Here is a 12,974-nt window from a genome sequence, read left to right as displayed (position 1 = left end):
TGTTTGTGTTATCTTTCTGTGGCTTGCTGGCTTTCCATCAGTGCTCAATGAATGGTTGGGAGCCCTTATGCATTTGGTGGTAATTTCAGTTTCTCCTTAAGCCTCTCTCATGCCTGAGTGTGCATGGGACCCAGATATGTGTTCTTGGTGTGTCAGTGGGTCCTGCACACGTGTTGATTGGTCCGAGGACTAAATGCAGGTAGAATCAGACCGTCCCCCCTCTGGTAGACAGACAAAAGCTTTACCAAGTTGATAGAATAACATAAGCCAGGACTTAAACTGCCATTAAGTTAATGTACCTAAGTTTAAAATAAAATCTGAAGAAATTACTTGCTTAAATAGCAAACATTTATTTAGTAAGTTCACTTATAACTTAACGAACAGGCGAAGAGTAAAGAAAGCTAAAATCAGTGACTTCATCTAAATTGTGTATAGAGTACTCTTCTCTGTTCTTGGCTGGGCCAGGCCATAATGGTGCATTCATGCAGTTTCATGGTCCATGGTTCATACCTCTGGGGTTCGGGAACATAAGTGGGACTCACTCCAAACTCAGCTCTGTCTTTTGGGGACATCCCACGGACTTTGTCCTCCTTCCCACTTTCGTCCCTCACGCCCAGTGAACTAATTAGTGATTAACCCGCTCTGCTGCAGGGAACTTTGCCAGTGCCTGGGAGGCACCGTGGAGCAGATACCTGCTGAGGGACTGGCATCCTGGCCTCTCACCCACAATTCAAAACAGCCTAGCACATTCTGAGCACAGTTTTATTTAAATAAAGATCTTCACTGATTTACAAAAATAACAAAAGGCAAACAGAAACAGGAAAAATCTTCAATGTCCTCAATTTCTATCACCCTGATCTTTTTTGTTATTTGATTCTACTCAATATTTGCCACAATGTAGATGGCACTTTACAAATGGAAGTTTGCACTGAATGAAGATTCAGGTTTGAGAGATATGCACGCTGAGGAGGTTTTCCGTGTCAACACGTGCATGGGTCCACATGCTGTCCTGCCGCCACTGCTGGTGGTAGCCGTGGCCAATGTCTGTTGAGCAGGAGCAGTGAGCCGAGCATATCACATGCACAACACATCGTTCCATTCTCCCACAGCCCCTTGAGGCAGGCCCTGTTGATCACCACTGTTTTGCCCATGAGAAGCCCTGATAGGAAATGCTACCTTCCCAAATTCACACAGCAAGTGGTGGAGGAGCCCGGACAGCACCCCAGAGCCCTGACCTCATCCACCATGGCGCTGCCTTCCTTTGATGGTGCTGGTTAGGGTCCCCCACATGCATTCATAGATTTTTAATTTTGGAGGTGTCTTTCGGCAGATAAGATTCTACCCAGCACTATCTATCCACAGGGCAGGTGTCCCCTGCTTCGTCTGTCGGGTGCTCTGTGTCTTGACAAGCTATTGAGGCAGGAGCTGTTTCCACTCGAAAGAGACCTGAATTTAGTGAAGCAGCCAAACTCCACAGAGGAAACTGAAGGTTTTTCCTGCAAGCACAAGCAGAATCCAAAACACTTCAAATTCTGGACAAATACCCAATATTAGAAATGAATCAAGCTAGGTGTGGCTCTTACAATAGTGGATAATGGAACCCTCCTGCCAAGGAAAGCCAGAGCCTGTGGTAGGAAGGAATCTGAGTTCCCTTTGCATCTTGTCTTTGTCTGGCTAATCAAACTGGATGGGGAAGACAATTTTTTCCCTTAGTTAAGGAGGTGATTTCTGTGGCTGAACGCATTGAGAGGAATGCTTCTTGAAAATAAAGAGGTCACGACTATATATGAAGTTTGCAGTCAGTTTGGGAGTCATGGAGGGTCGACTGCCCAGTGTCCTCTGTGAGGACAGAAGGAGACAAAGCAGACTGAAATAGGCCCTGTCCTTACCTGTGAGGAGCTTATTGTCTATGGGGAATATGGACAAATTGACCTTCCATTGCAGTCCAAATAGGAATGTCTCTAGATGCTGTATTAATCTATTTTGCGTTGGTATAAAGAATACCCAAGTCTGGGTAACTTACAGAGAAAAGAGGTTTATTTTGGTCCCTGGTTCTGCAGGATGCACAAGAAGCATGGTGCAGTCAAGCTGCTTCTGGTGAGGGCTTCTGGAAGCTTCTGCTCATGACAGAAGGTGAAGCGGGAGCAGGCGTGTCACATGGCAAGAGAGGGAACGAGAGAGAGAGCAGGGAGGTGCCACTGTCTTAAACCACCAGCCCTCACGTGAACTAATAGAGCGGGAACTCACTGGTTACTGTGGGGAAGGTACCAAGCCATTCGTCAGAAACCCCCTGACCCAGACACCTCCCACTGTCCCCACCTCCAACACTGGGGATCACGTTTCAGCATGAGAGATGGAGAAGACACACATCCAAACCATATTGGATTCCTAACCTGGCACCTGTGTGTTCTGGAGGAAATGATGTCCAAGCTAAGGACTGAAGGGTACCAGAGTCTAACTGTGTGTTTGGGGTGGACTTGGGTGGGGCGGCAGAGCAGTGACTCCAGAAGAGGGAATAGCATGTGCTCAAGCCTCTCAGCTGGCAGAGGTGCCTGGCCCACCTGGGAAACTGGAAGAGGCTCGGCTTGGTGGGAGAGAGTCCTGCAGGTACCAAGGGTGAGTCTGGGGCGGTGGGGCCAGAGCCCATGGCCCTCCATGGGTGTGGGGTAGGTTCCCTGTGTCCCATGAGCGGGGGATGTTGCCCCAGTATCTAAATTCCATTTGTGTTTTCAGAAGGCTGCTCTGGCTGCCCAGTGTGGAGTGTCCTCGAAGGGTCAGCGTGGAGGCAGGGAGGGCGGGTAGGAGGCTGTGGCAGCAAAGCCAATGGGAGGCAGTAGCCATGCGGCTCAGGTGCTGTTTGTCCTGGGGGGAGTTAAAAGCCTGAACTGAGGGCTCTGTCACTGCCTGGAAGGGGGCTGTGAGGAAGAGAGAACACCCAGTGTGATGCCCAGTCCTGTGGCGTGCAGCTGGGGCTTGGTGGTGCAGCGCCTGGCACTGGAATCCCTAGGGAAGGTGAGGCAGTGGTGGCTTCCACCAAGGTAGGGGAAGTTTGCAATGTCTAGGGTCAGCCCGGGTGGACCCCAGTGGGTGTGGGGTGTGGGTATTGGGCTCAGGAGGAAGGGGAGCCCTGGAGATGGGTCAGAATTGGGAATCATTGGCGTGGCAGGAGGTAAGGTCCCTTAGGGGATATGTGGAGGGACGCTGAGGAACCCACAGGCAAGGGGCTGGGGGAGCAGGGCCCTGTGCAGGGAGCTGGAAGGAGGGTGGAGAGGCAGGCGGCCACCCTGGGAGTGAGGGCCACGAGTGCCCCAGAGGTGAGGTGGCCAAAGTGTCATCAGAAAGGCCACTTGAGAACAGCCTGAAGTCATCGTGGCCTCGGCAGGAACAGAGCTGTGGTGCGGACCAGAGTCAGGCTGCAGCGGGAGTGAGGTGGGGTCATGCGGGAAGTGGACACGGGGCCCGGCCCACAGTGTGGGGTATTGTCCGATGGAGCAGAGGCTCGCAGGGCCTGGGGCTACTTTTCTGGATGAGAGGCTGGCGTGGGCTTCGTTATAGAAAGCAGGAGCCAGAGGGGTAAGAACTGAAGGCTCTGAGGAGAGAGAGAGAGAAGGACAAAGGGCAAGAAGGCCTTGAGCAGACAGCGGGGGAAGAGGTTGGAGCCCCACAGGGCAGGCGGGTGCCCCGAAAACCCAAGGCAGGGGCAGAGGCTGGGAGCTGGAGTCTCGTGTTTGGTTTGGGTGGTTGGAAGCTTAGCGAGTTCCTTTCTTGTGGTGGCTTTTGTTTTTCTCTGAAGGAGGTGGTGACATGAGACGGGAGGGTTGGGGGCCAGGCTTGAGGAGAGCAAAGAAAGACTGAGTCAGCCACGGGGGAGAGTGGAGAAGGAGAGGAAGCCTGGCCCTTTGGGAGAACAGGTGGACCCACAGTGTAAGACGTGCCTCTCCTCATGTTTCTTCTGAATTCTGTTCTCTCTGTCCTGTCTTTTGTTCTGTCACCCAGGACTGATAGCAGATGCGGGTTCCTCCCAGTTCTTGCTAAACCTCATTTACTGAAAGACACAAAATCATCTTGGTTGGTTAAGCAGAATTCTGGGTTAAATCATCATTTTGGGATCACTGGCATTCCGTGTCACTGCCTCAGGGGGGCACGACCCCTTCTCTGGGGGTGCCATCATGACATTTTTGATGCTGGGAGCTCAGGATGACCCTGGCAGGGAAGGCTTTGGGAGCCCTCGCTCTTCTTGGCGCTCTGCCGGTCCCGATTCACGCAGCGTCCAGCGGCCCCAGGGGAGCCAGCGGCAGGTGGGCCATAAAGGCCTGTCTTGTTTGTGGCCGATTCACCCTGGTGAAGTGATATTTATAAACTTGCTACAGGCAGTTGATGCTTTGCTGGGCACAGTATAAAATGCATGAAGCCAATTCGTGCCTCACCCTCTGGGCATTCGTAAGCGAAACGAGAGACCGGGAGACTGAGCAATCAGCCTGTGCGAACACTGGCTATTAAATGTCACGATAAATGTTTCCTTTTTTTTTTCAAAGCAACACTGAGGTTGTGGAACTAGAACATTTGAAATCAGAATGAAATTATTACTATTTAGTGCTCTTTTGAAAAGTTGCATCCCAAAGCAGACGGTTGGGATCTGGTGGGCATTGAAGGACAGGGTGAACACTGAGGTGAACAATAGCGTGGATCATTCTGGAGTGGAGATTTATGGGGCAAAAGTTGCTTTATCCTCTACTCTATTTTTGGTGAAATTGAAGTGTGGCGGTTTTACAAAATTAGCTTTGGAGCTGCACAGACCAACCCCAAATCCCAGCAGTGCCAGTCTGGGCCAAAGACTTCACTTTCGTGTGTCTCCACTGTCTCCTCCGTGAAAGGGAATAGTAATAGGCCTCCTTCATCAGGTTGCCATGGGGATGTAATGTGTCCATAGAGCCCAGCACCTAGAAACTTGTCTGGCAGGTGCAGAATACTCACGTTATAGATGAGGCAACTTGAACTCACTTGAAATGACTTGACCTGCACACCAGAGTTGAGATAGCAGCCCGCCATTCTTTCAGGCATTTCCCATCCCAGATAGCTATGGAAATATATCCAGGTAATATACTCTTAGTCACTTAAAAAATTATGGTATAGGCTGGACACAGTGGCTCACACCTGTAATCCCAGCACTTTGGGAGGCCGAGGTGGGCGGATCACTTGAGGTCAGGAGTTTGGTTTGGGTGTTTGGGTTTGGTTTGGGTGTTGACCAGCCTGGCCAACGTCGTGAAACTCTGTCTCTACTAAAAATACAAAAGTTAGCCAGGTGTGGTGGCGGGCGCCTGTAGTCCCAGCTATTCAGGAGACTGAGGCAGAAGAATCATGTGAACCCGGGGGGTGGAGGTTGCAGTGAGCCGAGATTGTGCCACTGCACTCCAGCCCGGGCGAAAGAGTGCAACTCAGTCTCAAAAAAAAAAAAAGGTATAATTTACATACAATAAAATTTACTCTTTTTTAATGTACAGCTCTGCCAGTTTTGACAAAGGCATAATGCAGTTGTCCCTCGGGAGGGCCCCTGAGCCCCCCGCATTCCCCCGCCCCCTTCCCCACAAGCCGCTGACATGCTCTCCATTTCCATAGTTTTGCCTTTTCCAGAATGCTACGAAAATTGAGTCACACGGGATGCAGCCTCTTGCATATGTCTTGTTTTATTTATCACTGTGTCGTTCAGGTGCATCTATGTTCTAGGTAACAGTGGTTGGTGCTTCTTGTTGCCGCGTCGAGTTCCGTTGTGTGAATTCCCCTCTCGAAGGGACATTTGGGTTGTTTCTGGTGTTTGGAGATTACAAATACAGCTGCTAGAGACGTCCACATAAGGGTTTTGTAACCATCATAGGTTTGCTGTCCCATGTACATGCCAAGTCAATGTGCGGCGACTCTGGGTTGCAGCAGAGAAAGAGTTTTAATCGTAGGACTACCAAAACAGGAGAAGGAGGAAGCCTCAGACTGTCGCTGGAGGAGTTTGGGGCTAGGTATTGTTGAGGGTTTTTGGAGCAGGCCTAAGTGGGTTGAAGAGTGTGGGGTGAAGGGACAGGGAGATGAAGAAACTGCATTGTATTGCTGATTCCTTTCCTGGCTGGGGGGTTTTCAAACCAGTTGGCACCAGCAGTTTCCCTGGAATTCAGGATCTGAGAAACACCTTAAGCAATTCTTAAACAAAAGACTTAGGATTCTAATGTCAGAAATCCTATCTGCAGGAACGTTGGGGATGCTGATGACCAGTATCTAGTGCTGCGTGACTTTGGATGACGAGGAAGTGTGCCAAAGTGCAGCCTGTTCCGTGCTTAATTATCACTGTATTGCTGTCCAGAGTTCTTGTTAACCTTACGAGGATGCCTTCAGTTTTTGTGAATGTAGGTTTTCACTTCCTTTGAGGAGGTAGCCAGGAGTACATGGCTGGGTGCTACGTATTATGAGTGTTTTCCTATGAGAAACTGCTGAACTCTCTTCTAAAGTTGCTGAACTATTTTTGCATTCAGACTAGCAGTGTTACACAAAGAGCACGTTGTAGGAATTCTGTTTTGTTTTCATGATTCTTATAGATGTTGCTTGTATCTTATTGTCATTTTAAGTTGCATTTGCCTGTTGAGTCATGGTGCTGAGCATCTTTTCAAGTACTTATTTGCCATCCATCTATCTTCTTTGGAGCATTGTCTCTTCATCTCTTTTGCCCATTTTGCAGGGAGGAGAAGATTGTTTTCTCATTATTGAGTTTCAAGGGTTCTTTTTGTATTCTGGGTACTAATCTTTAGCAGATATATGATCTCCAGTCATTTTCTCCCTGTGTAGTTCCTCTTTTGTTATCTCAGTAGTACCTTTCAAAGAGCAGAAATTCTTTATTTTGATGAAGTCCAATTTATCAATTTTTTCTTTTACACATTGTGCTATTTGTATCATATCTAAGAAATCTTTGCTTAGCCCAAACTCACACGTATTTTCTTCCAAAAGTTTTACAGTTTTTGAAGTTCTACATTTAAGATCTGTGATCTATTTAAAGTTGAGTTTTGTACAGTGTGAGAGAGTAGGGCATGAAGTTTATTTATTTGCCCATGGTACTGTGTACCTTTGTTACAAATCCATCAACCGTCTGTATATGTTCAGGGGAATACTTTTAAAGTGAGTTTCTGCCTACTTGCTTTTGGAGAACAATTGTAAAAATTGTTTCTGTAATTGCATAGTATTTTCCAGTGTTCAAAGTGTTACCCTATTCATTTTCCAATTTGATTTTGAGCTTTAATGCGATTCCTTGAAGTATCTGGCGTGAATGTTATTTTCCCCTCTTACTTAAAGACACAGGGAGAAGGTGGCAGAGCCAGAGTCAGATCACTTAAAATCTAGCAACTTTTCCCAACAGAAGAGAGCAAAGGGACTCAGGCTCTGACTTTCCCCTGACTGAATTTAATTCTAGCTTAGTTCAGTACTAGCTTTGTGAACAGGGACAAAGTAATTAATGTCTCCATTGTCGGTTTTTTCCTCCTTCCTACTCAGCTACCTTCTAATAGGAGGTGATATGGTTTGGCTGTGTCCCCACCCAAATCTCATCTTGAATTGTAGCTCTGATAATCTCCATGTGTTGTGGGAGGGGCCCCGTGGGAGGTAATTGAATCATGAGTGCGGGTTTTTCCTGTGCTGTTCTCATGATGGTGAATAAGGCTCCTGAGATCTGATGGTTTTATAAGGCTCCTGAGATCTGATGGTTTTATAAGGCGCAATTCCCTTGCACAAACTTTGTTGCCTGCTGCCATGTAAGATGTGCTTTTGCTCCTCCTTCACCTCCCACCATGATTATGAGGCTTTCCCAGCCATGTGAAACTGTGAGTCTATTAAACCTCTTTCCTTTATAAATTACCCAGTCTCAGGTATTTCTTCATAGTAGGATGAAAATGGACTAATACAGGAGGTCTGTAAGAACTAAAGATCAAATATACAAGGATCCTAGCACAGTGTGTAGCATGACAGGATCTATCAATATCATTACTCTGTTTTTTGAGGGTGTTTGTTTTCTAGAAGATACATTACTAAGGAACAAAATGATTTTTTTTTTTTTTTTTTTTCTTGAGACGGAGTCTCGCTCTGTCACCTAGGCTGGAGTGCAGTGGCACAATCTCGGCTCACTGCAAGCTCCACCTCCTGGGTTCACGCCATTCTCCTGCCTCAGCCTCTCCGAGTAGCTGGGACTACAGGCACCCGCCACCGCGCCCGGCTAATTTTTTGTATTTTTAGTAGAGACAGGGTTTCACCGTGGTCTCGATCTCCTGACCTCGTGATCCGCCTGCCTCGGCCTCCCAAAGTGCTGGGATTACAAGCGTGAGCCACCGCGCCTGGCCCAAAATGATTCATAATTAAAATATATGCAGATACACAGGAAAACATTTTTGGAATGAAACAAAGACAGTTGACTTTAATCATTGAATGTAGAAGAGTTGAAGTGAATTTAATGGAAGAGGATTATTCTGAGGGGGACAGGTCTTCATTTTGCTTTAACCTCACAGAGCTCTGCAGGGGTAAAAGGAGAAAATCACATGCATGCTTAGCACACAGTATAGACACTTAGGCCACAGCTGGTAAGTGTTGGCTTCTGTTAATAATAATTTTATTATGTGTCAAGACAACCTTGGCCGGGCAGGGTGGCTCACGCTTGTAATCCCAGCACTTTGGGAGGCCGAGGCGGGCGGATCACGAGGTAAGGAGATCAAGACCACGGTGAAACCCTGTCTCTACTAAAAATACAAAAGAATTAGCCGGGCGTGGTGGCGGGCGCCTGTAGTCCCAGCTACTCGGAGAGGCTGAGGCAGGAGAATAGCGTGAACCCGGGAGGCGGAGCTTGCAGTGAGCCGAGATTGCGCCACTGCACTCCAGCCTGGGCGACAGAGCGAGACTCTGTCTCAAAAAAAAAAAAAAAAAAAAAAAAAAAAAAAAGACAACCTCTAAGAAGTTAGCATTCTTTGAGCATTCTTTGTAGGTTAGAGATTCATTTTCTTTTTTGAGACAGGATCTTGCTCTGTTGCTGGGGCTGGATTGCCATGCTGTGATCACGGCTCACTGCAACCTTTACTTCCTGGGCTCAAGTGATCCTCCTGCCTCAGCCTCCTGAATAGCTGGGAATACAGGTGCAAGCCACCAATGCCTGGCTAATTTTTTTTGTATATTTTTGTAAAGGTGGAATTTCGCCGTGTTGCCCAGGCTGGTCTCGAACTCCCGAGCTGAAGCGATCTGCCTGCCTCAGCCTCCCAAAGTGCTGGGATTACAGGTGTGAGCCACTGCGCCTGATGACTTTTGTTCTTTGCTCTATTTTCATCGTGTCAGCTGTCAGCCCCTCATCTGGAAGTGATCTTTCTCTTCTCAGTATTTCTGCGGTTCTTCTCATAAGGATTACAAATTGGTATGAACACTCCCTCACCTGCCTGCTGCTCAGCCTTCTTATTTCTTGATTTGCAGGGGGCTGCACTGAAATACTTACCAACGATCGTCAACGATGTGAAATTGGTGTTTGATCCCAAAGAGCTCAGGTAAGTATGCAGCCCGGGCGAATGCTTGTCACATGCCATGTGTGACCTCCTTCTCTGTGCACTTAGTTTATGGGATGCTCAGGGATCTGCCTCATGTCTCCATATGTCAGTGCCCTGGATCATGCTGGAACATGTGTTGCTGGTGGTGTCTGTGACTCTTTGATAATCATGACATTATATGGAAAAGGTATCACCAGTCAACTATCACAGTATTTTTTTAAGAAGACTGTTTACAGTCTCATTGGTATATAATGTCCATTTGGCATTTTGCATTCTTTGAGGTTTGAATTTGAATATGTGGTTGTTGGTTTTGCTCTTGTTTTCAGCACCTAAAAATCCTGACATAGGAGCTTTAATATTCCTGTGCCAGCTTCTGCTTCTGTAATAGAGGCAACTCCTCTTTAGGAGGGGCCCTGAGCCTCAAGCAGAAGACTCAGAAGTTACTAAGAAAATAATTTTTAGAAAACCCCACAAGCAAACTTTGAGAAAGCTGGTCACTGGGCTTTCAGACCAAGGAGTAAGATTGGACACCAAATCCTTCCTTTTCTCTCCCTAACTTGCCACCTCTCAGTGGCCAGGTGTCCTGTTTGTTTCCTAATCTGTTGGTATCACTGCATTCTGTTGGTATCACTGCCATTGTGAGCAAATGGGATACACAGCCTTTTTAATTAATTTTTTAAGAGATAGGGGTCTCACTCTGTTGCCCAGGCTGTAGTGCAGTGGTGCGATCATAGCTCACTGCAGTTTCAAACTCTTGGCCTCAAGCGCCCCTCCCGCCTCTGCCTTCAAAGCACTGGGATTACAGATGTGCGCCACGGCTCCAACCCCAGGGATGCACAGTCGTTTAAACCCCAGACATTCAATAGCACAATCCTCAACTACTTTTTGTTTTGGTTTTGATTTGACACAATAAACTACCTGTGGGTGAAGACACCATTTTTTTACCGGCCAATGAAGCCCTCCTAAATATTAGTAAAGGGCCATCTGTCCACTGAGTGGTGAAACTGAATAAAAAATGGTCATCCTTCCTGTACTTTTTGTCTACCATAGGTCACTCGTGCCCTGGAATTGAAGGACGAGAGGCTCTCTGGAAGGCGCTGTCCCCTACAAATCATTGTGAATCTGATGTTCCCTAGGATTTAGTGTCCTGCAGGGAAACATGTATTTTCTGCTCCCGGGGCACTAACAGTGCTGGTCATAAGCTTAGCAGGCTCTGCATGAGAAAAGGAGAAAAACATGGGCTCACGGGCGGTGTCTGCCCACCTGGCACGCTGTAGAGTCCTCTCCTTGGCACGTGCTTCTCCAAGAGTAGGCCCCGAAATGGCAGCTCCGGCAGCCCTTGGGAACTTGTTAGAGAAAGCCGAACTTTGGCTTCCTCCCCAGACCTTCTGAATTAGAAACTGCACAGTGGGGCCTGGTCATTTGGTTTTAACAACCCCCGCTCCCCGCGCAGGTGCTTCCAGGGCTCTCTCATATTTTAGCAGCTCAGGTCTTGAAAAACTGAGAGGAAGCGGAGAAAGCTACAGCTGGTGTGGGCTGTGGCCACACTCCAGGCCTGTCTCGTGGTGCACACAGATCAGCTCCTTACCCGTGGACGGGTGTTGTCGATGCCCTCAGTTTGTGCTTGAGCCGGGCCTGTCCTCATTGTACACACAAATCAGCCCCTCACCGATGGAGGGTGTCATCGACGCTCACAGTGTGTGGTTGAGCCGTGTGCTCGGAGATCCTGGGAAGACCTGCTTGGCCAGGGCCAATGCAGGCTGCTGCTGGCCTCTCTGTGATTTGTGCATCCCTGTGTTCCTCCTTAATGCCTGTTACACTGATTTTTTAAAATGACATTGAAAATCACATACATATTTGTTTCTATTTAGAAAATTGGTTCATGTTTTAATAAACAGAAGAGATGACAGAACAGGGTAACTCAAACTTAAGTCCACTACCCAAAAGAATCAGAAAGTGCCGGATCCCTTACATACATACGTACACACACACTTAAAAAAATCACCATTTTTTGGTTAGGCATGGTGACTCACGCCTGTAATGCCAGCACTTTGGGAGGCCGAGGGGGACAGATCATGAGGTCAGGGATTCGAGACCAACCTGGCCAGCGTGGTGAAACTCCATCTCCACTAAAGACACAAAAAATTAGCTGGGCATGACGGCGGGTGCCTATAACCCCAGCTACTCGGGAGGCTGAGGCAGGAGAATTGTTTGAACCCAGAGGCAGAAGTTGCAGTGAGCCTGGATCGCGGCATTGCACTCCAGCGTGGGTGACAGGGCAAGACTCTGTCTCAAAAAAAAAAAAAAAAAAAAAAAAAAAGTCACCATTCTTTGTGATCAGCTCCTGCACTTAAGACATCTTCCTCTCCTATGCCATGAGGGCATCTTCTCTTCCTCTCCCATGCCAGGAAGGCATCTTCTGCATCATCATTGTTAATAACTTTCATGTCGATTCCGTCCCATGCTGGCGCATCTTTAAGCAGCAACAATAGACGCAGCATCTATTATGTGCTTTCACCATGTAAAATAGGCTTTGCACAAAGCACTTGTATTAGTCCATTAATCTTTACAACAATGGTATGACATAGGTTCTATTGTTAGCCTAATTTTATCCTCAATAACTTGTCCATGATAATTCAGCTGGTAAATGGCAGTGGTTCAAGGCCAACTGGGCTTTTTGAGCACAGGCCTCTAGCTACTGCGCTACCTGATGGCTGTTGAGTTGTATTCAAGTTTTTTTAAAAATAAGTATATGATACAATGCTAGGATAAAATTTCCTGTAGCTTAATTGTAGTTTCTGCTCCTATTTTGTATCATTAGGATAAAAAGAGAAATGGCATTACTTGGTATTGTATTTTCTTAAAGGATTTACAGTAGATTTTATCTAGTTGCCCCCCTCCAGAAGGTAAAACCAACATTCTACTAGTATATGTTGGTGTCTGTTTTCCCAAAATATTGCTGGTACTGGGAATTAACATTTTATAGAACCTTGCCAGTATGACTGGTGAAACCGTATCTGCCCATTTTAATTTGTGTTTATATAGTTGCTAACAAGAGCTCTTCTTCTAAAATTTCTTCATAGGTCTGTTAGCCTTTTGTAAAAGTATGTTTTTAAAAAATTGCTTCATTGAGATATTATTTACAAATTATAAAGTCACCTGTTGTAGACGGTTCAATTCGGTAGTTTTTAGTATGTTTACGAAGATGTGCAGTGATCACCAGAGTCCAATTTTAGAACATTTTTATAACCCCAGCAAGATCCTGGTGTCCGTTTCTGGTCATTTTTCCTTCCTAGCCAGTCCCAGGTAACCTCGAATCTATTTTCTCTCTCTACACATTTGTGTTTTCTGGGCATTTTATAGAGCTGGAATCATACAACATGTGGCCTCTGTACTGGCTTCTTCTGCTTAGCATAACATTTTCAAGGT

The 12,974-nt window shown here is 46.9% G+C and overlaps 1 protein-coding gene across 2 annotated transcripts in view; it reads left to right on the top strand.

Moving 5' to 3' along the window:
- DOCK1 (dedicator of cytokinesis 1) overlaps positions 1-12,974 on the top strand; it is a 544,856-nt gene that overhangs the window by 193,386 nt on the left and 338,496 nt on the right. For both annotated transcript variants that reach the window (XM_012505804.2, XM_003280960.2), the window contains exon 24: positions 9,475-9,545. In XM_012505804.2, the coding sequence (XP_012361258.1) occupies positions 9,475-9,545 (71 nt within the window). The remainder of the gene's footprint in view (positions 1-9,474; positions 9,546-12,974) is intronic.

This window comes from Nomascus leucogenys, chromosome 3, assembly GCF_006542625.1.
Source record: "Nomascus leucogenys isolate Asia chromosome 3, Asia_NLE_v1, whole genome shotgun sequence".
NCBI lineage: Eukaryota > Metazoa > Chordata > Mammalia > Primates > Hylobatidae > Nomascus > Nomascus leucogenys.
The sequence above is the reverse complement of the archived record's forward strand: the minus strand, read 5'-3'. Positions and strand labels throughout refer to the sequence as shown.